Raw genomic sequence first — 24,069 nt, forward strand, 5'->3', positions numbered from 1 at the left:
CCTGATCATATTGTTTTTTGATTGGAGAGCATTTAATGTGGTGCCTGCAGTTGCCATTCCTGGGAGCTTTTTATAATGCTGATTCACTGACATCTGCAGTCTGACAGTGGAAATACTTGGAGGCTCACTAGATAATTGGATCTAAATGATCAGTTTCTTTTCAATGTATTGTTTCAGTGTGTTTCAGTGTATTTTCAATATATCATATTTGATGGCATGATTCATGACGGACCAGACATTCACCATGGTTGACTGTACTCTACTTACAACTGAATGACAATTGTATTTGGGAAAATAATTTGATTTTGTGAGGGCTGCAACCTTTACAGTTATTTTCATTATTGATTAATTTGATTATTTTCTCAATTAATCGTTGAGTCTATAAAATGTCAGAAAAAAGAGGAAAATATCCACCTCGGCTTCTGAGTCCAAGGTGACATCCTTAAAGTTGCATTATCTAAGTTCCTTTCTATTGCTACATAGCCAACATTAGCACTAACAGTTGTTTAAATATCAGTCTAGAAGAAACATTTTGATTTCAGTATCAAACTTCATTCCTTTACTCACCATGAGTTGTCTCCAGCGCTGGAAGGCAACACCAATGTTAACTCTTGCTTTACTTCTATCACTTTATTCTACTGAAGATGGCATGCTAACCAGCCGGCTCCATAAACAGCTGTTAATGCCAATGTTGGCTATGTAGTGATAGCAAAAACTATCATATAGTACCTTTTTTTAAATGTCTTGTTTTATCAAGCCAACAGCCCCAAACCCAAAAATATTCAGTTAACTGTGATATAAAACAGAAAAGCAGAAAATCTTAGTATCTTAGAGGCTGAAAACAGCAATGTTTTTGCACTTGTGCTTCACAAATGACTATCGATTAAGTTTTCCAACGACTAATGGAATGATTAGTTGCGGCTCTGTAATATATAAATCATCTGGCATTTTGTTTCAACTTTTTATCCATAATCTCATATTCTTACCCTCTTTGACTCCCAGATGGAAGCGGGCGGAGAGCCGTTACACTGTGGAGAGAGCTGCAATCATCAGCCACTGGAACTGGCTCCAGGCCCACATCTCGGACTTGGAGTACCGCATCAGACAGCAGACCGACATCTACAGACAGATCCGCGCCAGCAAGGTCAGTCGTTACCTTTGAGTTATTTACATTTCTTAGATATGTCTGTTTAAAGTGGCAATCTCAAAAGATTTTCATTTAGATAAATGTCTGTTAAGTCCCTATCTATCGCCAAATGAGGTAACACAATAGTGACTGAGCCTATGGCCCACTAATGAAAGTATTGCAATATTTATATATTGCAGTATTATGAACTGGGCATCTGTAGTGACATTCCCGGAAAAAAATGCTGTATTAAGTCACTGCTAATTCAAACTGAACATTTCCTATTGCTACTGCTTCACAATAAAAGCATTTAACTGTCAAAACACAAGTTGACTTTTATTATGAAGCAGTCACCGGAAGTGAGCTTAGCGCTGACTGCTATCGTTCATCAAAAACGCATCTACAAAACGAGAGAGCAGTCACTTTGGGCATTTTTGGACAGCGGGTTAGTTTGAAATATAGCAGGGAGTAATGGAACAGGGAGGAGCACCAACAGTGAGCTGTTAGATGAGGAGCTGCAGGCGACAGGCTGCACACCTTCAGCTTCTCAGCGAGGTAACCAGCTCCTTTAACTGTGTCCTGCCATTCGCAGAATCACGCCTTGTGAAGCATAAAATCAGATCACGGTGGCTCACAGAATGATGAAAAATGGCCCTTTATTGCCTGACTTCATTATTAAAATCACAATAGCCTGTTTTGCTGCCTCCAGAATTTTGTGACCTGCAGTATTAAACTGCATTTGCTGCTACCACCAGTAACTACAGGTGTTGCCAAATCAAGCAGGACTGAAATCTTCGAGACGGCCACGTTAAACTCTGGAATATAATTTAGCTGTGTCTATGCTGTGTTGGTTTCCGTGCTCACAAGATTTGAGAACTATGCTATAAAATTTCTTCCATGGAGTCTGCATGATGAAGAAGCTGTGGTGACGTTGTGTCTCACTACATGCTCTCTATGTGACCAGGACCTTCTCTACACCCATGTAATTTCACTGGTATGCCCTGTGCTTTGGGTTTGAAGTATAACACTCAGGTCTTGATTCCATAGGGCTCAGTAGAGTTGGGAGGTGTTGCCCCCAGCGCAGTGCCTGCAGGTGGGACAGAAGTGAAAGCAGAGCCTGTCAGTGCTCAGGTAAGCAGAGTGAACGTTAACAGAGGGGTGTGTGTTTTCCTGTAAAGCTGGCCATATTCTGTCTCTTGGGGCTTAAAATATAAACCAAATGAATGTCCAGTAACTCAAAGCAGATACAGGAATTGCGATTCATCAACAGTTTAAAGTTATTCTTAATCGTGGCTCTCATATGCAGTGTATCTTAATGAGTATTCAGCATTTTGAGCTATATTCTAGTCAGGAAGTCACACCAGCATCTCGTGGAGTTTTTTGTGATTATTATTTGGGGAAGAATGAGAGTTTGCTTGAACTTTTCACTCGGGGAGATATTGTGGTTATGATTAAAAAATTGCAAGGCCACTGGGGGAAAGAAGCACTTTTTTTAAGATATCACAGTTATTGTGTAATAAATAACTTGAGCAAAAATGAGCCAAAAAAAATTGGGGTTAGATGTAATTTAAGTAATATATCTTGCAACAAAGGCTCAGCAGAAAAAGCTCTGGATTAAATCTCTTAGCTTCAAATATTCTCATAAAAGAATGTCTATATGCTGTTTGAATAACATTTCAGCCCATTCAAGTTACTTATTCTTTGTGTATAAAAATATTAATACTTACAACAAAAGAATCCATTTTCAATGTTTGATTAAACCAACCTTTATTCAGCACTTTAATTATGTGAGCATTGGATGTTATATTGGTAGGCGACTGTAAGCTGTTGACTTTCCTGTTCATTTACAACTTAATTCATAGATACCTGATATTCTGCAAAACATTCAGCATGTTTGTTCTTCTAAATTAGAGCACTTGATGGGACTAAAATGTTAAATGTTCAAAGGAAATTATTTCTTTTTACATGTCCCTCGGGTCTAATGAATCAGACAGAAGAGCTTTAGTGCAATAACCTCCTTCAACATTCATTTCCAAATAATTGCCAAATAATTTATCACAGGATCAGTCCGTCTCTGTGGATTTGTTTAAATTGTTTATACAAATGGTTGTTTAACCACACTACTGCAGGTGTGGCCTCTAATCTTGGTGGATTACATTTGGTCTACTGCATGTTGATTAGATACATTCAGTTTTCACTTTTACATTGTTGAATGATATGATTTTGTGTCTTCTCTGAGGCATATTTTCTCTTCTTTAACAGCAAAATCGCTGAACAAATATTATAGAAAATGTGGGACTGGTGTGGAAGTGTGGAATAAGTGAAATGAGACCTCCAGATTGTGAGGGCAAGTTTTAGAATTACTTAAATTTGATTGAAATCATGAAATTGTGCTCATTTTTGTTAAAGCTTGTGAAGTAAGAGGTCTAAGCTATGAATTGTGATGACAGTGCAGGATAGGTTCCTAAGCTTTGGGAGTGCCCAGCCCTTTTCACAAATCTTGACTGAATAATTTAAGGCCGTAGCACTGGGATGATTCAGTTGTCTGTTATATAGTTTCCTTAAATATCCCGGGTTCCCTAAGTGCGTCTGGTCAGCCTGTGTTCCTGTGCCAGTTAACATGAGGTGTAGTCTCACTGGCTATATCTTATCTGTCGATGCAGGATGTTGGTTCAGAACGGCTGGAGCACACAGGCACCGCCCACATCACCAACACAGAGGCCGGTCCTTGGAAAAGTCAAAACGGACAGCCAGTTAACGGCGTCCTCAGCAGGTACGGCTGATTATGGTCACCTCAGTTCAGTTTCCCATAAGGGAATCTGCTTTCTGAGAACACGAGGGGAGATCAAGATGATTTTGGATTTTGGGGATTTGTAATTATGAGATGCAGATGTTAGTTAGAGCCGCAACAATTAGTTGTTTAATTGATTGGCTGGTTGACAGAGAAGTAATTGGCAATTGGTTTTGGTTATTTATCAAGTAAAAATTATCATATATTTACTAGTTCCACCTTCTCAGATGTAGGATTAAATTCTCTTCTTTGTCATATATGATAGTAAACTGAATTTCTCTGCATTTAAGACTGTTGGTTGAATAAAACAAGCAATTTTATAGGGCTGCTGGAAATTATTAAAGGCATTTTTAGACTAAACAATCAATTAATTGAGAAAATACTCGGGAGACTCATCGATTATGAAAATAATCCTTAGTTGTAGGCCAGTTTTCTACTGTTGTTACTCCAGCTGTAACTTAGATTTAGTTAAGATTTTATCTTTAGAGCTGAAAGAAATTTTTGATTATCGATTACTAAATCGACAGAAAATGAATTTTTCGGCAACTATTTGGATAAACGATCAATAGTTATAGTCATTTTTCAAGCAAAATGCCAAAACATTTGCCTGTTTGAGCTTTTCCAGTGAGAATTTTCTTTTTACTCTACTTTATACCATAGTAAATTGAATATTTTGGGGTTCAGGGATGTTACTCAGACAAAACAATACTTTTACAGACATCACCATGGGCTCTGGGAAAACATGATGGAAAACATAATCGTCAATTACGGCCTTACTTACCATTAAATATCCTAATATTAATTAACTGCCCAACTAGATGCTTGCCAAAATAATTATCAGTGTTTATTTCACCTTCAATTCTTAACTTATGTTAACTTTTTTTTTCAGCCACATAGACATGAAATTGATTCTATACATGTTACTTCATAAGCATTTGAGGCAAAATGTGGTGTTATTTTGTCATGTGAAGGCCGGTAACCTCATTTGCTCTGTTGGTTGTCCTTGCGACAGGATGGCAGAAAGTGCAGACACCAAGCACCAGCAGCCGTTGGCCTATGACAGCACGTGTGTAGCTGCGCGGACACGACCACTAGTCAGCTGTCGGCGACGGCGGCTCATTCAGCCCAACACTGTGCCCAACGTTAATGGAAAAGTGAGTTCCATTGTCTGTGTTCATGGGCTTTTGCATGCTTAAATATCTTGCTGAATTGGGTTAAATTCCTTACATGAAGCGAATTCATCATCATTAAATATTGCAATGCTTTCACCTCAAAGGAAATGAGAGGAAATGGTTTTATTAATAGGGTTTGACACTGAAATTGGTACAAAGGTGCTGTGAAAATGTTGAATGCTTGGTTGCACGTTATAGGTCAATGAAGGGGACTTTTATTCATAGACAACATCGTGTGTGCTTTTAGGTTGCACTCACTGATTAGTTCCTTGGTTTGTAAACCTAATAGCTGAATAAACAAAGGATGGCTGACTTGTTTATGAAAAAGTAGGGCATCTTCCTCCAGAGTCAAACAACAAAGAAGAGTAATCACCCTTGTGACGACTCACAAGTTTTAGTTGAGGAAAATAGAAACATGGGCTGATTGTTCATGCTTGTTCCCCCACTACCCTGTGCTCTAGATTTCTGTGGGACATTTAAGTTTGACTGTGTTAATTTAATGCCGTTAAATACAAAAATGTGTTATGTAGGTGAAGTTATTGAAGAGTTTAAATTTTCCAATCTGCAATGAGATTTCTTTTTACCACTCCTACATTAAGAGAGACCAGTTTGTAGTACAATAAGCAATCCAATTTCTTCTCAGTCTGCTTTACTGATCAATTATAGTTCCAGGACAAACCTGAAGCTGGATTTACTAGATTTTTGCCTGTATAGTTGTTTAAAGCTTTTAAACTTGTCTGCAGTTCAGTACAAAGTACAATTAATAGAGCAACCTGTGAAAAATGCAGGTACTTGGTCACCATGACACCAATAGCCTCAAAGAGGGAAATGTTTTCTGGGGTGACTCACTTAAGTCTTGTGGTGCATTAAATTATGGAAATCTTTCTGAAGCCATTGATTCTTCACTGAGTGATATGTATGTAATAGTATTTTTAATGTAAGAGTAGAATTCTGAATATTCACAGCTTAGTTATACGTGGTTTGTTTAACCCTCTTTTCTTTTTTTCTTTTTTTGCCCACCCACAGGCCCAGAGAAGCAGCTGTATCCAGTGTAACTGCAGGGTTAACCCCACCTGTGTGATGTGTGGTGGCTGGCCCACCCCCAAAGAAGACCCTCAGTATGAGCTGCCCACCCTGGAGCGCCTGTCAAGACTGGATCTTGGCGTCCACCCCATCCTCTCCTTCCCTGACGGTCAGTGCTGGGCTCCTAGCTCAAAGGCGAACTTGGTTTACGCAGCATTTCCTAATTCACGTCCAGAGGGGAAGATAAACAAGGAGTGGCGGTAGAGAGATTTTTCTCCAGGAAGTTCTTTGAGAACATTTTCAGTCATTTACTCAAGCTTTTCTATCTGTCAATGGGTAGCGTGTTGTAATTCAGTGCTAGGCTCTTGTTAAAAACAGTGACGATGGTTTTACTTTTTTCCTGGAGTTTCAGAATATTGTCTTTTCTTTTTATTTCCAGTTCAACGCATGGTTCTCACAGATCACCGTTTTTGTCATTATTAAGGATTTGTCATGTTTTGTATCAAATTCAGAGCATGAATCTCTCAAGACTGATTGAAACAAGGTTGTATTTACAACAGCAAAACGACAGTGGGTTTGGTATAAGGTCATACAGTAGATGGCCTCTGGCTAATTATGAATTGTGCATGTCGTCGTGAATTGCTAATGTTGAACTACAGACAGCAAATCTGAAATATTAAGCTTTGCTCTGCACACTTGGCTGCACAGTGATTTAGGGTTTTAAGACTTCTTGGCTTTGTTTATTTCTCCCTCAGACGTTTGTATAGGCCTACGTCTGCAGCAGGTGATGAAGAGCCAGTGGCAGACCAAGTCACTGGAGAGGAGCAAACCACTGAAGAAGCTCTCCCTCAAACATAAGCTGTCCTCGTCCAAAGAGAAGCACAAGTTCACCAACTCACTTATGGCAGTCAGTAAGTACAAATGCAACTGAGCCAAAGACTTCTTTTTAACCCCTTTAAAAAAAACTCATGCCTACATAGTAATGATTTCAAAGCTGTCTGCAGGTCCTCTGGTATCCCTTAAATGGTTGAAATTACATTACCTAAATTGAATTTTTCACTATGGAGACCTTAACTGTTCCATATTAAATGTATAAATAAGAGACGATGACTAAATAATCCAACGGATGGAGACCAAATATATTTCAGTGAAATTGTGAAATGAGCCGGTGTATTTGTAAATCTCTGCTCATTATTATCTGCAGAGGAGGTTAGGAGGCAAGATTACACAAAAAGTACTGAACTGATTTGCACCAAACTTGGTGGAGGGATGGGGTCTGGGCCAGGGAAGAGAACCCCTTACATTTTGGGGCAAATCCGGATCATTTACTATGAATTAGAATTGTTTTTTCTCTGAAGTCTGGTGTATGTTCTTTGACATTGGCCTTGGTGGAGGTCTGAGATCTCTTGAGTGCCCTTCTTGTTATGAAATGTTTTTTTTTTCATCCTGCTTCATTTCACAGTAACAGTTTATTGCAAATTTAATTCCAGCTGTTATTTCATAATGCCATCCCAGTAACCATTTTATTTCATAATGCCACGGGGCAGAGACAGTTACAGTGCTGTTGCAACCACATGCTCATCTCCCGTAGTGACAATCTGTATTCTTACAGGGTTAAAGTAGATTTCATTTTTACTTTTGTTTTGGTGATGAAACATACATACATTTTATAACCAGTGTGTTGAATGTTGTGAATTTGTGAGCTTGCAAGACACCCTATGGATATCCTTTTTAAATATTAAAATTTAAAACGTCTACTTCGAAAACTTCTCAACTCCTCATCTAACATTAAAACGTGATTGGTTCCTGGTGTTGCAGGACTGGGCCACTATAAGAGCCGTGCTGAGAAGCCGAGGACAGTGGATAGCAGCATGGGCAGCAGCAGTGCTGTGCTGAACACAGCCAGGCTTGAGGGCCAGGCCGTGTGCAAGACTGAGCGGCTGCAGGCCCTCTCCACCCCCTTAGGGCCCTACGACAAGAACTACAGCCGCAAGAGATTAAGAGAGCCCTCGCTGGATAGAACTGACAGTGAGTCTAATAAATAAAACCCTGGTCAGACACTGAGTTGTTTATCTGCAGGAGAGAGGCATCTATCATAAGGTCTGTGTAATGTGATATTGAAGGTTCCCTGGTATGAAAAATGGAACTCAGGTGTATTTATTCCTTGGCTTTCCTACCATTTTGAAGGTTCCAGACGCTTTTTCCTCAGTTGTAAATGTGCTGTTTAAAAAGTGATGAGTTTGCCATGGCTCAAGGAAACTTAGCAGTCATCTAAATCTATCTATCTCCTCTCCACCAGCCTCCCCTAAACTATTCTTGGACTCAAGCAGCCCCTGCCCAACTCTGGCCAACATGCACTCATCCCTTCACAGCCCCCTGACACGCCAGCTGTCCACGTCTTCAGAGAGCTCCACACCGCTGGGCCCGAGCAGCCAGAGCGTGCCGAGCACACCTGTAAGGAAACACTGGACTAAATCTCACTTTTTATTGGCTTGCCTCATTAGCTGATAGAGAACTGGCTAATGTAGGTCTGGCTGTAGGGTTGAAGTGTCCAAAGGTGTTCTGTTTTTTGTTTTTTGGGTTTTATTTTTACTCAACTACAAACCTAGCAGAGCACCATGACGCACACCATGCTTCGTAACACTTGTTTTTAAATGCTTTGATAATCTGAGTTCTGGTGCTGAATACTAAGGAGATCAAATAAACCAGACCAGATTTTAGCTACTGACACCTGGATCGCAGGCAGGTGAGGCAGTGTGTTAGGATTTTACTATCAAACTATGACTAAGATGCACAGTATAGATGACGGTGGTGTTAAAGGCTCTAAACCCTGAGTATTACAGGTAAAGTGTCAGGCTTGACACGTCTATTGTGGGAGGCTCAAACTTACTAAGAAATACTGAAGTTGCTTAAAAAAAAAAAAAACATGGTTGCCAGAATACACCCTAATACAAGACACTGTTGACATGTAACAACTATTTTTGCAGTGAGCTCCTGATGTGACTTAAACTCGGCATTTACATGTGGAAACCTCTATTTTTGAAGCAAAGTGCGACTACATTGACAGATAAATAACAATAATAATGAATTATATTAAATCAGGCTCAGCTCTTCCTAAAATAAATACAGCCAAGATTTTCATTGTGTGAATATTGTTGAAACTGTGTCAGGCAAGTGTTGATTTAGTCCTGCAGGCAATTATGAAGTCGTACTTTTAGTGTTGTTTTGGATTGCATTACAAGTGTGTTACTGTTTGCTGTAATCTGTCTATGTATGTAATCCTTATGTTTACGTGTTTCTTTGACCCCCACCCCCAGCAGCAGCCCATCAAGAGGAGGCGAGGTGAAAGCTCTTTTGACATCAACAACATAGTAATCCCCATGTCTGTGGCGGCAACAACCAGAGTGGAGAAGCTGCAGTACAAAGAGATTCTCACACCCAGGTAAACGCCTGCACTGCGTCGACTGCTCCCACTGTCAGTACAGAGCATCATGTATGCCCAGCAGGATGTTTGTCCTGTGGCCTGTTTGGTCTGACGCAGGAGCTTGTATAAAACCTTCCGGCAACTATCTGGTTGTTGGTTTTTTTTTTCCCCCAGTCTATTTATAATCTTCAATTTGTAAGTTTCTGAAGTTCGTGTGAAGCATTTTGTAACTGCTGGGTCATTTATTTGTCTTTTGGCATAGTTGGCGATCTGTGGACATCTTCTCCCAGCCCATAACTGAAGAGGAGAATGAACGGGAGGTAAGTGTCTACTACCACTTAAGTCCTGCATTAAGATCCACTAAAGTAAACCTGTCAGTTCTCTTATCAATCTGTTTTAAAATGTATGAGATGTATGGATGTAGTAAGTACTTGATCTCACCTGCACTCCATAGATTTTAATTCAGAATATATGGCAGTGAATGAACAGTGACGCCTGGTGGTCAAATTTCGAATTCCTAGAGGGTTATCTGTTTATAGTGAATGCAGTTGAATAACCTTTCAGACCAAAGTACGGCAACTAACTAATGATTTTCACAAAACATTAAATGCAGATTTTCAGGGGTTAATCTGTAAAATGTCAGAAAATTTTGCCATCCCAGTTTTCTTAAGTCCAAGTTGGCATATTCAGATTTCTTGTCGGGTCTGACCAACAACCCAAACTCTAAAGAGATAAAGTTTGCTGCCATAAAATACTAAGAAAACCAGCAAATATTCACATTTAACAATGCAGGCTTTCTGCAGGTTTTGGGAAGTCTCCTCCCTACTGGTTTTCATTGATATTTTTCATACTTTGGTTGGTATGACCACGAAAGAAGTACTAAATTGAATTCTTTGTGGTATTAAAAATGTGAAACAGTCGATTTTGTAACCCTGCAGGACAAAGCAGAGGAGTTTTGTCAATTTCTGTCAGTTGATTAACAGAGAAATGATTTCAGTTCTGAACTGAAGTAAGCACAGCGTCAGGGTCCTGACGGTATTTTGCATGTCTGTAGGTGGAGGACCTGTCAGACGCAGCCTTCATCCAGCTCCATCAGCCGTATGAAGATCAGGAGCGAGCCCGCTGGACTTGGATGGCCTTGGCTCCCGCAAAGAGGAGGGGCAGCAGGTCACTACCACAATTATTACATGCAATGACATGTAACATTCGATTTTCGACTACAGATGTGAAAGCTAAACTTGTCTCCATCTCACCGCGGATGACCTTGTCCCTCAGGTCTTACAAATCCGTTGACGGGCGGACCACGCCGTTGCTGTGCGGGACCAACCCTCCCACCCCTCAGCCTGCATCCCCGGACCCAGGCCACTGCCCCATGCTCCACGACTACAGCCACGTGCCGTCGCCCATGAGTCCAGCCAGCCCCGACACCACCTCCAACCCCCACACACCCTGCTCGAGGGACTCCCATCGGCTGCTGTCCAGCGAGGACACGCGGTGCTCAACGCCGGACTTCACCTTCGAAGAACGGGTATGTACCGTAATGGCTCGAGTTCACTCAGTCTTTAATTCAGCATTTGAGAGGTTTGAAAGTCATCTCCAATGTAGAACTGCTTAGAGATTATTGTGTCTCTGTGAATCTATTTAGCTCCGAGAATTTTGGTGCCTGTGTAACAAACAGTGGCCCTGGAAATAATGCTGGGAATCTGGAGGTCATTGTGGAAAGCAATATATGTTTGAACTAGGGTTGAACAGGAAGGAATCTATGGCTGATGGACATCACCAAAATAAGAGTCTAAAATTAAAGCACTAAAGTAAAACGTGTTGGTTAATATAATCTGCGTTTCTTTAAATTCAAATTCGTCATATTCTTTGTTATTAACGAACTGTCTGTAAACCATTAACATTGCTCTTTCTTATGTGCTTGTACACTTGGAGACTTGTTACTGGACCAGGGAATAGTTCAGTGTTTTTTCTTTGAAAGAGCAAGAACTACAGAGCTTTTAACTCACCATGGAAACATCTTATATCATATGTGATTAAATGAGTCTGGTAACCATCCTCTTATCTCAGACCCACGTTTAGTCTTGGCACTCTTTGCTAGAATTTAGTCCGTCAGAAACATGTTACAACACGCATTTGTCAAACCTTTTGTGTTTGTGGTACATGGGGAAGTTTTGCTAGTTCTGGCAGCATTGTGAGGATTACTCCAGCAATTTAATGTTTTCCCTCCATTAAAGGGGGGCAATTTGGGCAATGAAAAATAAAAAAAAAACCCTCCCCACTTGACATCGGCGGGGGCCGTTTTCTTATCCTGGACAAATCTTAAGACATTTTAAGACAGTTGCCAGCATTTGAGCAGCAATCCCTGTGACTAGTTATCTGATCTTTTAAGTCTAAAATGAGTGGACTGTGACTTTAATTGTCCGATTTCAAAACCGCCAGAATTGTATTTGTGAATTGCTCACAAACATTTGATTTTCTTAATCAGCCTTTCCTTTGAGCAATGGCGTCCCACATGAACAGCCTTATGCCAAAGTTTGAACAATTTTGGAAAAATCACATGGCAGATGTCTTGTGACGTACTGTTGCTCTTTGTTTTCCCACTGGTCTGGAGTTGGCAGGGCTCAGTAAGAAGAAAAATGATCATCATTGTGGGGCTGTTTAATCAGATTTGACGGACAGTGCTGGCAACGTAAGCAAACTACGCCCTGCCAGTGGTCTGAAACCCAAAGTCTTTGAGTTTGCTCTCGTATGTATGAGAGAGAAAAGCAGCATACCCTCAAAATGGAGAAGCTGGAGCCAGAAAGTATTTGGCATTTTTGCCTAAAAAAATGACTGAAATCGATTTGTTTTTTTTTTTTTTAATTTCCGTTGAAAGTCTGTGTGTCTCTATGTAGAAACGCTAAAGCTTCGACTTTGTCTGATGTTTCAGACGGTAGCGCCGTGGGAGCGTCGCAGCTTCCCCTTGCCAGAAGACCCGGCCCCAGAGCCCGAGGCAGAGAGCGACCACCAGATCAGGCCCAGAATGCGTAGCATCTCAGGTTGCCGAGCAACAGCCTACGGACGTCTGGATTCGGACGACATGGATCTGCCTTGTGACGACGACAGCGGCCCCAAACACAAGGCCTCCACCCACCGATGAATGACTGACAGGCTGAGGTCGCCCGGTCCTCCCCACCCAGCACCCACCCACCCACCCACCGCTCCTCTCTGGCATTAACAAGCAGAACCTCAAAAGCAGAATAAGATATTAAATGGGTTCCTGTTGTTTGATATTCAAACATCAGTCTAATACTTTTCACAGTTTTTAGTGAACATTATGGAGATAGAAGCCTTTCCCTACACTTGTTTTTGTCACAGGAAAAAATGGATAAATGTTTAAAAAAAAAAAAAAAAAAGTATAAAACAACACGTTACAAAAAATGATTTCTGTAGTAGGCTAAACAATGTACATGGGGGCTTAGTGGTGTTTCATATGTCGCGTGTACACTTGTAGCGCACTATGTAGCGGACTCCTCAAAATATGGCCAAAGGGTGTTTTCTATCGACTAGTTTGCTTGTAATTCCCATGTACATTTTTAGTGGAGTGACAAATAACAAAACAAGAAAAAATACCCCCCCCCCATCCAAATAAACAGGTACATTTGAGATGTGGCCCCTTGTTCTCCCTCTAGAGGTCGCCTGAAATCACCAGAGCACTTCTCCAACTGCCAAGTCTAGTTATGTTGATTTGCTTTGTTTGTTTTCCATTCCTGACATGTTTTATTTGTATTTGTTCTGTCTGTTCCAGCGTAACAACACATTCTTTGTGTTTTTTGAATAGTAAAATCATTCCTTTACAGTCTCTTTGGAGAGTGTCCAGCTCCCAGCTCGCCCCACAGTCTCTTCTACCCTCGGTTCTGTTTTAAAGAGGGTGATGACATACAGGACTGGGCTGTCTCTTGAGCACTTGCCCTACAGAAAGCGCTGCTGCATGCTGAAAAACATGCTAATGTTAGTCTTATCACAACAGCACACAGTAAGATTTCCAGTTATTAAAAAAAAGAAAAAGGAATAAATCACAGGGGATAATTTGTACCATCTGCTAATTTCACTCCCTTTTCCTCGGTCATTGCTGTATTACAAAAGTCAAATTGTGGCTAAATAAAGACTTAACACACTTACCCACCCCCACCCCCTTTTTTCTGGTTCAGCTTGACAAGTTTTCTCCTGCAAACATTTCAAATGTAGCAGCTCTCAGCTAGAAGCCACCCCGAGCTCAGGTTCTTCAATTTAAGGGAATATTTTCTGCTGTTTAATAGTTTCACTATCAAATTAATCAGATCCAGACTACTCTGTTGCAAGATGGATTTTATTTCTACCACCTGGCAATGTCCATATAACCACACTCTTGCCCCTCCCCCACCCTGATTGCTATGCAAAAAAAAAAAAAAAAAAAATCTATGGTTGTTTTCATTTTACACCTCTTTTTATGCCACAGCCATTCAATCACTGTTTTGTTTCTTTTGTAGTTAAGCGAGATGTCGATGAACCTGTTCGATTGTTGCAGCAGTTAACCTAATCAAAAAGCAGAATTGTTTTTTTTTTTTTGTTTTGTTTTGTTTTGTTTTTTCTTTTTCTTTTTCTTTTTTGTAAATAGTACCATTAAAACATTTATGTTTAACTTGGTGCAATTGTTCTGGCCTCAAGTCCTTCAGTGTCAAAACTGTCCTGAATAACTCCCTCGGTCACACATTCACTGTAGTCAGTAGTTCACTCTTTAACGAGCAGATAGTAGAGGACTTTGGACACAGTTGGTATCACGGTGTCTGTTTCTTGCCTCTGTAAAATGTGACTCATTGCACTAAGTGTGTAAATTGGACACATGAAATGGTGGACAGTGCGTCTAGCACTTTCTCTAGTAAATGGGGAGTGATTTCGTGCACACGTGTTGTGTTGTACTCCTTGAGGACGACGGTGACTTCATAGCATTTATTTTTCAAATACACACATACAGCAACAAGAATCATCATAAACCAGTTATTGATAAAATGCACAATAACGAGAACAATCACATTTCCACAACTGTACAGCGTCAGACTTAACCATGAAAAGGTGATGAGGTTTTTCTCTCTCCGCACAGCTCCGGTGCAGAGATGCGCGGAGAGGAGGACCGCCGACGCACGCGTGCGCAAAACTCTACCGCGCGCTCGGGAACAACTCCCACCCCTCGGCACTCGTGTCGGTCCTACACACAAGAGACGGACGTGGTCTATTGGGAAAAAGAAACTAAAAGGAACCGAGAATTCACTGTAGCATGCAGATAATGTTGCAAGCACACCCTTAAGTCCTACGTGTCTGTTCTTTTAAAGTAAAGTAGCACATTTTTGCAACCATAGAGATAAAATACTGTTTTATATCTGTCGGCAGTACATGTTTTAAATACGTACACAGTCGGGGGCGAAGTGTGGGACTTCCCGACTCTTTACCACAACCTGTGAGGGAAGGTTAGCACCACCCACGCGCACACATTTTCTTTCAGTCAGTACATCCCTCCAAATCCAGGGAGCATATATAAACAGGATACACAAAGAGACCACTTTGTGAGGGGGGGGGGGCATCAAGCAGAGGGCTGCCTCTCACATGAGGTGCATGCAAGGAGTCGTTTCACTCATTAATACTGACGAGTCACTGGGAATATTGATCAACAGCGGGACATTTGTTGTTTTGAGCACATGAACTCAGTCAAACTGGTAATAAATCCCCAGCTGGTTGCATTTTGTTTCATTTAAATGCAAATTACAAGGGTTCTCCTCACAGAAAAGTAAACGTTTGTTCACCTGAAGTGAAAAGTTGGATATGGCCAAAAGTATGTGGACAAGCCTATCAGCTTACTTTATTTCTGAGTACTTTTGGTCTGGGGTTTTTCATGGTTTGGGCCCTTTAGTTCCAGTTAAAAAAAAAAAAGTCAGCATACAACAAGCGTTTGTGAGATCAGTTTGAGCGGTCGAGAGATTAGCAGAAGAAAAAAAAGGTTCAGCTGCATAAAATCATGTTGAGTTTCCTCTAATCTTTGTTTCTGGCTTGTACATGACTCATTCAGCTGAAGTGGTCACATCCTGTAGGCATTGCTGCGTTTTGAAAATACACAAACTTCATCTTCTGCTTTAGCAGAAACTGAACCACAGCAGTTTGCATGTCCCTCGTTTTTTCCAAGTTGATATTCAACATTTTAACCAAAAACATAAGGAAACAAATAAACTGTAGGGGGTAAAACGCATTAAACATTAAGAACATAACGTTACAGGAAACCGAGTCTTAACTGTCGTGAGATTTACCAGGATACGTCTGAAGATAAAATCATTTTTCACACAATGCGAGCCCATAAGGTTGACACCCGCAAGTTTGTGGCAACATTTTGGCAAAAACATTTTCCTCTTTCAACATGACGGACCCCCTTTGCAAAGCCAGCTCCGTAGAGACATGGTCATACCAGTTTGGTGTGGAACACTATGTCTGGTCTGCCCAGAGCTCTGACCTCAACCCCATCCGGCGCCTTTGGGACGAACGGGACTGTGAGCCAGACCTGATCACCCAGCATCAGCGCTGGACCCCACCGATGCTGTTGTGGCTGAAGCGGAGCGAATCCCTGCAGCCAGGTTTAGGTTCTGGTGGAAAGACCTGACACCAGAAGAGTGGAGGCTGTTGCTGCACCAGATTAAGGACCATGTTTTTGGATGGGGGTGCTCACAGTCACCCATGGGTGTAAAATTCAGGTGTCCACATAATTTCGGCCATGCCGTGTAGCTTTTTCTTTGCCAGGAACTTGGGGGGAAAGCAACCAGCTGAGAGCCACATCGTGATGAAGCCTGCGTTTCTGTGCGTTCAGCGCCCGGTTACAGCTCTAGCTCGATGCGGTGAAGTTTCTCTTGCTGCTCACTTTAGCGGCGCTAAAGTCCAACCCATCGTCCATCCGTCCGCTTTGCAACACAGCCATTCTCACTCCGGTCGAGTTCACTTGAAACTCTCGGGAGAGGGAACGACACGGTCGTCTTCTTCCGACACGTGAAAAGGTGAATTCATGAGCAGTAAAACAAACCTTTGCTCACATCAACACGCTCAGTGGCTTCGCTGCTAAAGCCTCGCTTGGTCCGGTGTGACCGGTAGCTTAGCCGCTAGCCTGACTGTTAGCAAACGACTTTACGATTCTTCTGCGCTCTCGCTACCGTTAGGAATAGCTTAGCGTTTTCGCCAAATGGCAATCGTAGCATTTAGCATTATCTCATTAGTGGCCTCCCTTTAGCAAAACTTGCGCAGCCTCGCTGTAAGACTTGTATTTTCTGAATAACATCATTCTACCCACCCTCCAAGTGCGCGCAGCGGTTTAAACCCTGTAATCGACGATGAGCCGAACTGATGAGCTCATCCCGTCTCTCCATAACTCGGCCGTGAAAGTTACACTTTTAATGCCTTAAGGTTAATTTTTCCCTCCTCGTACACCGAGCTCTAGCGCATTTACAATAGAGCAGTAACAAAACAAAAAAAAACAAAAAAAAGAAATAAAATTTTACACTGACAGTAGCAGGCACGATACAAATGTTTCTTCATATCAAATACATGTCATATATCCACAGAATACGATTATAAAACTGTGCCCAACACAAACCAAAGTTTCTACTCTAGCCGTTCTGGTTTTTTTTGTATTTTTCTTTTTAAAATCCAGGTTACGCCCCCGTCACCTACAGTAGCCGGAGGTGCAGCTCGTGTCTCGGGACTACACAAAGCAAAGACGGCAGTGAGGTCTGAAAGCAATTTTTTCCCTGCCCTGACAGGACATTTGCTACTCTTCTTTTAACGGTTTTCCTCGCGTAACCCCCTCACCATACCCTGTAACTGATCCGTCCGCTTTAGCGCAAACTGGACCCCAACCGTCTGCGTTTCCCTCCATTTTCCAGGTTGATGTTCTGTGTATTCATCGAAACAAGAAAATAACACCGGGGGGGGGGACACCCATCGAAGGGGGAGATTAAAAACACAGCTTTCTAAAAGGGTTTACAGTCAATGTGACAGGAAACCAAGTCTTAAAATCAGTTTCACCGGGATGTGTGTGAAGACAAAATATTTCCTCCGATTCACAGGGAGACTTCTGCTCTTAACTCTTAAAGGGACACTTACAAAAGGTAGAAACAATAGCGAATGAAGAGATCCAAGACCACAGAGAGGAATTAAATACATTTTGGCCTACTTGTTAATCTGTTTTTTTTTTCTCATTACTCTACTAGTAATGGCTCGAGAACCGTTTCAAAGGTTAGTGAAGGACAAACAGTGATGGGTAGCTAAAAAAGTCCTGTGAAAAAAATGAGGAAGGCATATCACAACTCCTCTACGTGGTCGTGCTTTTTCTCAGGTGGAGGTGGAGGTGGATGGGGAGGAGGGGGCGTTGGCGCATTCACAAGCCTTGTTTGGCCAAAGAGGCGGACACCTGGTCGGCCAGTGTGGAGAGCTGCGGGGAGTCGGTCATGTTGATGCTGCCGGAGGAGGAGACGGTGCTGAGCTGGTGGGGGGAGTCTTCCAAGGAGACGATCTCAGCGCCGTGGTCAGTGCGGGCCTTGGCCGTCTCACGGAAGGTCAGTTTGTGGCTCTCAATCTGCGGTCGGATCACACAGGTGAAGGTCACAAACGGGCTGGAGGAGTCAGACAGTTACAAGCACAAGCGCAGACGCAGATATGTACGCCGGTCTGCTGGATGAGGCTCTAGCGTCAAGGCTGTTGGATTAAAAAAACTGGGAAAAACGTGCCACTGGGAGCCTCGGGGCCAAAACGAGCCGCTGGGCACCCTTTCTACCAAGCCTGCACAAAAAACAGTACTTGTCCCTACGTACAGCGAAACATTTTTGGTGGCTGTGCTCATTCTTACTCTCTGTACTGGCTGTGAAGGGATCTCTGAAACTAAACCGAGGCTTCAGTCAAATCAGGTGGATATCTTTTGTCATTTTGGGGCAAAGTCCCCTCTTTGCGTTTCCCCGGACGGTGTTTAAGACTCAGGGTTGAAATGAGATGGAATGATCCTGTAACATGGCCAAACTGAACTTGTGCAGTCAACTGACTAATGTCTTAAAGGAAAGGGTTTGGACGTTTGGATGTTGTAAAGTTCGCCCGGCGCTAATGTGGGGCTTCGCTCTGTCAAATCAAGCGGATGCCGTCTCTTCGTTCTGGAGGCCGCGCGCAGGTTTTTCCGGGCAACGAGTCCCTCCGCCGTGACGTTGTCCGGGCAACGAACCAACCGCGCCAGGGCAGAGGGGGGAATTTTGTACCCAATGGACGCCAACCCTGGACGACACCCGGCTCATTTGTCCAGCTCAGGATGTTAAAGAGTCATTTTGGCTTTGGTTAAACTTGCATTTCTGCGTTCGGCCCCCGTCACTCAGGTCGAATCACTTTAGGAAGGGACCTCTTCACAGCCAGCGCAGACCAAAGAAAATGGATAAATGCAGCACGTGATTATCCTTTAACCCCCCGTTCCTCCACAGCACCTGTACAGTTTTTCTACGCTGGAGCATCACCTGGTCCCACATTTGCAGGGCTGTGATTGGATTAAACACATTCGTTGGGAAATATGTAACGTCCCGCGTAACTGGCTGCTGCTGCTTGATGGGAAACTGTACGCTCAACTCCTTGAAACGTATTTTTTTAGGATTTCAGAGATTTCGCAGAAGTCATTTTAAGATATAACCCTACGGTTACCGCGCTGCAGCCTTTCGGTTGTGACGAAGCATGAAATGCAAATATTGATGGAAAAAAATCTAAAAAAAACACTTGTATTGTTGCACCGTGTACTATTTGTGCTGCTACTAAAATACACTATATGGTCAAAAATATGTGGACCCCCCTGTGTGCTTTTGTTCTTAGACTTTTTTTTACATCTTATCTTTGCACTTCACACTTTCATATGTTTCTAACCCCTCATTTCTTCCTCCGGAGCACAGTCCATATTCCATTTTAAATCCTTATATCCCACATCACAACTATCATAATTGTCTGTAAATGTTATCATTGATATTATCTATTATTTATTGCATTACTTTTGCTCCATTTTTATTCTTATTCTTCTATTCTACATTTGTAAAGCAGACGCCAAGACTTGGCTACTAAGACGAGATTCTGATTCTATTTTTTTTTTTTAATTCCAATGAAGAAAATCTGAATGCACGTGCAGCATGGGTGTCCGCGTACTTTTGGCCGCGTAGCACAACTGTCACTGGCTGCCGATATATCACATAATTTTTTAGGAACCTAAATTTGTGCTGTGAGTTTTAAATAACTTTAAGTAACCGAAGTAAAGCCGCACACCATGTGAAACACAGCTCGTGAGTACTTACAGGAGTCCTCAATCTTTATGAGGGGGTTCATCAAGATGGGTGTGTTGGGTGCTGGAGGGACAGTCTGAGGTGACTGGGGGGGGGTGACAGCAGGGGAGGGGATTGAGGGGCTGCCTGAGGTGCTCCCCTCCGCTTCCTTCCCCTTCTCCCTCTACAGAGGAGCCCCAGCCGAAGGGGAATGGCAAAAACACACGTGATGGCATCAACAGAAATCAAAATGCAACACAATGAATGAGAAAACCAAATGAAATAAGCTGGATGACATCAAAAAACAAAGCAAAGAAAACAACTGATAATTCACGGTGAACTGAAAAGCAGCCGGGTGGAGAAGACGGAAGCGATAATGACAGACCCAGGAGGAGGAGGAGAGGATGACAGGGGAATGGGCGGAGGGTGCCGCTGGGCAGCCAGAGCCACCCAGCGGGCTCTGAGAACACGGACGCCAGCGTGCGAAGACCGTGGAACATCGGCGCCGACGTCTTTCGCGTTTCAGCTGCCAAGTCCGAGGGCAGTGTGCCGCCTTGTGGGTGAGGAAAAAAAAATCCACTGGAAACAAGACTCTGCCACTCGGAGAAGTGTCCGGCAACATGGCCCAGCAGTCCTGGGGGCAAAGGTTAAAGACCCTCCAAGAACTAGAACCAGATGGAGCAGCTGGCCTTGTTTTTTCCCAACTAATTTAGGTCAGACGTCGCTGCTGTGCACTAGAAGTCCCTCTGGCCCGATGCTGAAATCAGACTGTTGTGTTCCTTCATGACTGCGTATTGAGCACAAACCTCAGGTTCATGTATTTCCGAACCAGCAACAGGTGGTAACTTGTTTTCGTTATCTGTGCCCAACTAAAACAAGTTAAACCTATTTCCTATTATTCATGGACATTCAGATCAATCTGGGGAATAACAAGTTATGATGATAACTCATCTCGTTTCACATAATAATGGCAATGTAACAAAAAATTAGAAAATGCTACGCGCTGATCCTGCCTGTTTAGTTTGCTTGATAGAGACCTGATAGTATTTCAAACGATTTGATTTTGTTATCATGACAAATAATGTTGTATTTCCATCCTCGCTACAAAGATCCGAGTCCTTCGCTGCCTCGTCTGCGATTGGTGGTCAGATCCAACGGGACCGTTTCAGGCCCTGAGTGTCGCCTGCAGGCGTCCTGCCCTGAGAAGACAGAGCCTGAGAGGCGATATCCAGGGCAAAAAAAAAAAAATCCACACTTCTTCCTGCTTTTGAAAAGCTTCACTGTTGTGAGCTCACTGAGGAAATTAAGAATGACTCAGATGAGCACAGAGAGACTGTGAACAGCGCTAAGATTGAGCGAACCGAGCTGAAACGACAGAAAAAGACTCCGTTGCAGACGTTTTTTTTTCCATGTTTCGGTTAAGGTGACCTGCGCGTTGCGGTATCTGCCGACAGGTGTGAAAACTCGCCGTGTTGCAGACTGTGTTTCACCCACTGAGAGAGAAACGAAACCGGAGGACGATGTGAGCTCTCCAGCTGTGGCGGCAAGGCTTTGGCCGCCGACAGGACGTGGGAACGCGAGGAAGGGCGACTTGTGGGCCGCTAACGAGGACGCAATCCGGGGTTTTTAACCCGGAGTGTAGCCGAGCGGCTTTTACCTTTTTCTGTCCACCTCCGGGAACGTGGCCGATGTTGTCCAGAGAGCGGATCTTAGATTGGACTTTGAACTCCACCTTCTCGTTTTTGATCTCGACATTTCCGCCACCTAATGGAGACAGAATGTAGTGCCAGTGGCAATAAGTGAAAAAAAAAAAAGTAACTATACATAGAAATATGTAAAACATTGTTTGGATTTTTTTTTTTGCAGGGGGCGTTAAATTATTATTTTCTATCAGAGAGAAAGGGAAAAGGCAGGAAACATTAAGAGGTCTGTAATGAGCACAAGACCAGTGGAGGAGGAAGAGCCTCTCCTTCAAGTATGATCAGCAAAACGAATTAAAATCATTAACACGGATGCGTCAGCGCTTCAGCAGCATTTTACTGTTGTAGCTGCTCCAGGTGGAGCTGGTTCTGAACTACCCACAAACCGCTACTCCGGTTAGTTTGGTCCAGTGGTAAACACCCGAAACACGACACAAGCAGACACAACTGGACGCGGCGTTTTACGTAAGAAGTCACAGGCCCAAAAGCTGAAAAGTAATGTAGTGGAGTAAAAAGTGTAAAGAAGTTTATAACCCAAATACTCAAGTCGAGTACAAGTACCTCAAAATTACTTGAGTACATGTACGCAGTTCATTTCCACCACTGCACCAAGACCTCCGTGACTGAAAGCTCTTCGAAGCTAGTAAGTGGGCCTTTGAGTGTTTTGATGCGTGCACTGATCCCAAAGGTCAATAATGACCTTGATAAAAAACTAGAGCTGCACGATTAAATTACATGGGGTTATCATCCTGGTCAAAGGAATTTGTTTTTCATTTCTCCTGAGATTTAAAGTTTTGATTTTTGATTTTTGATTTTTGTGTGTGTGTGTGTGTGTGTGTGTTTTGGAATATCAAATCACGCCATACTACGAATGATATTTTACCTGGTTTGTGACGGATGTTGTCTTTCGATCCACATTTGGATGTAACGCTGCTCAGGTCGATCTTTTTGTGCAGGATTTGAACCTGTGCCGGGAGGAAAACAGGAAGCAGACGAACAGGGGTCTTAGTTTGGAGAAAGCGAGGCCGCGTTATACTCACTTTGCATGCAAGCACAGACGGGCTCATCCCACAAACCGGCCTGTTAGTCTCCTAAAGGTTAGACGGAGTGAAAATTCCGTTCATAGAAGGCAAACGGATCAAAAACCACTTATTGAGGTCGAACCGGATTAGAGATTGAAGTTTTGTACTGCTATTCGTCCCCCAGTGCGCTGGGAACCTTTCTTAGCAGAAGAGCGCACCGCTGCGCGTCGACCGTGGATTGCGGCCACGTTTCTCAGCCGTGCGTCACAAATGCAGGCCTAAAATGATCTCATCTCAGGCTCTCCCTGCCGCGGTCCCTTGGCCCCGCAGCACAGAGCGCTGAGGTCACCTCACAACTACAGGCGCGGCTTGTTGGAGCGGCCGAGGATAGAGACTCTTTGTTACTGCGTCGAGTCTCCCTCCTCCGGGCGCTTTGACGGCACAATCTGGTCCCTTTACCGTAGGAGACCTAAGATATATACATATATATATATATATTTTTTTGCAACCTAAGGTCAGTTTGAGCAAAAACAACAACACATCCACATACAAGGATCCATGCATGTTGGTTCAGGGGCTGGTTTTTCTTTTTTGGTGGTAAACATTTATGAACGCTGAACACAGTCCAAACCGACAAGCACAGATTCAACAGAGTTATCAAGCTTACATTAGACCATGAGCATTGCATAACGCCCTCAGCTGTGGCAGCGGATGCGCTGTGAGCACGACCCCGGGGCCGAGCACCGACACGGACCTTCCCAGCTCGCTCAAAGCTGCGGCGGAAATCGGCAAATTGCGAGGAAGAAAAACCGCCGGCAGTGAGGCAAACCCGCGGTTCCCCGGTCGTCAGTATGAAATGCTCATGCCTGCTTATAAGTCTCGTGATAAAACTGTTAATGGGTGTTAACGGGCCTGAGAGTCAGAGGGGAAAAGGGGTTGAACACGGACAGGAGGACGCGTGCACTCTGACGTCCTGCGCCTTCGTCAAGATGCGTTCAGCAGAAGCCAGAGAAAAAAAGGGGCTTTGGGCAACAGCTGCATTCCTGCAGCTGGCCACGCGCCGGCGTCTCATCCGGCTACTCACATTGCCACCGCCGGGTACATGTTTTATATTATCTTTGGAGCCACACCGGGACTGCACATTGCTTAAGTCCAACTTCTTATCAAGAATTTGTACCTGGAAAGTCGACAGGGGGGGAAGACCGTTATCCTGGAGAAAGCAACATCGGCGGAGCTGCGAATGAGGACCGTTTCTGGAGAGGGAACTTAGCTGTTGGAGGGGACGAGTCTGAGGCGGACTAAGGAGGACAGGGAAGGACTTTTCATGTCTTTTTAACAAGCGCCGGTGTGACGACCGTAACCGCAGGGATGAGGAGATCCCTCAGTTACTCACATGACCAGCACCGGGCACGTGTTTGACGTTGTCTTTGGACTGCTCATTACCGTAATCCACCTCCAGATCAAGTGTCTCGGAGGTTTCCGAACT

General features: G+C 43.2%; 2 protein-coding genes across 8 annotated transcripts in view; one reads left to right on the forward strand and one right to left on the reverse strand.

Moving 5' to 3' along the window:
* LOC120794019 (KAT8 regulatory NSL complex subunit 1-like) overlaps positions 1 to 13,955 on the forward strand; it is a 31,702-nt gene extending 17,747 nt beyond the window's left edge. For 3 of the 6 annotated variants that reach the window (XM_040134553.1, XM_040134552.1, XM_040134554.1), the window contains exons 3-15: positions 1,003 to 1,144; positions 2,174 to 2,257; positions 3,790 to 3,899; positions 4,930 to 5,071; positions 6,116 to 6,281; positions 6,868 to 7,023; positions 7,922 to 8,140; positions 8,412 to 8,566; positions 9,430 to 9,554; positions 9,799 to 9,856; positions 10,591 to 10,703; positions 10,812 to 11,064; positions 12,469 to 13,955. In XM_040134553.1, coding sequence (XP_039990487.1) covers positions 1,003 to 1,144; positions 2,174 to 2,257; positions 3,790 to 3,899; positions 4,930 to 5,071; positions 6,116 to 6,281; positions 6,868 to 7,023; positions 7,922 to 8,140; positions 8,412 to 8,566; positions 9,430 to 9,554; positions 9,799 to 9,856; positions 10,591 to 10,703; positions 10,812 to 11,064; positions 12,469 to 12,678 — 1,933 coding nt within the window. In that variant the 3' untranslated portion in view covers positions 12,679 to 13,955. The remainder of the gene's footprint in view (positions 1 to 1,002; positions 1,145 to 2,173; positions 2,258 to 3,789; positions 3,900 to 4,929; positions 5,072 to 6,115; positions 6,282 to 6,867; positions 7,024 to 7,921; positions 8,141 to 8,411; positions 8,567 to 9,429; positions 9,555 to 9,798; positions 9,857 to 10,590; positions 10,704 to 10,811; positions 11,065 to 12,468) is intronic. The other 3 variants (XM_040134555.1, XM_040134556.1, XM_040134557.1) reach the window with 3 other exon arrangements.
* A 553-nt stretch (positions 13,956 to 14,508) lies between these two features.
* Positions 14,509 to 24,069, reverse strand: part of mapta (microtubule-associated protein tau a) — a 36,438-nt gene continuing 26,877 nt past the window's right edge. For both annotated transcript variants that reach the window (XM_040134559.1, XM_040134558.1), the window contains 4 exons: positions 22,445 to 22,526; positions 21,519 to 21,625; positions 19,895 to 20,045; positions 14,509 to 18,162 (listed from right to left, as the gene is read on the reverse strand). In XM_040134559.1, the coding sequence (XP_039990493.1) occupies positions 18,158 to 18,162; positions 19,895 to 20,045; positions 21,519 to 21,625; positions 22,445 to 22,526 (345 nt within the window). In that variant the 3' untranslated portion in view covers positions 14,509 to 18,157. The remainder of the gene's footprint in view (positions 18,163 to 19,894; positions 20,046 to 21,518; positions 21,626 to 22,444; positions 22,527 to 24,069) is intronic.

The sequence above is a fragment of the Xiphias gladius genome, chromosome 9 (genome assembly GCF_016859285.1).
Source record: "Xiphias gladius isolate SHS-SW01 ecotype Sanya breed wild chromosome 9, ASM1685928v1, whole genome shotgun sequence".
Taxonomy (NCBI): Eukaryota; Metazoa; Chordata; class Actinopteri; order Istiophoriformes; family Xiphiidae; genus Xiphias; species Xiphias gladius.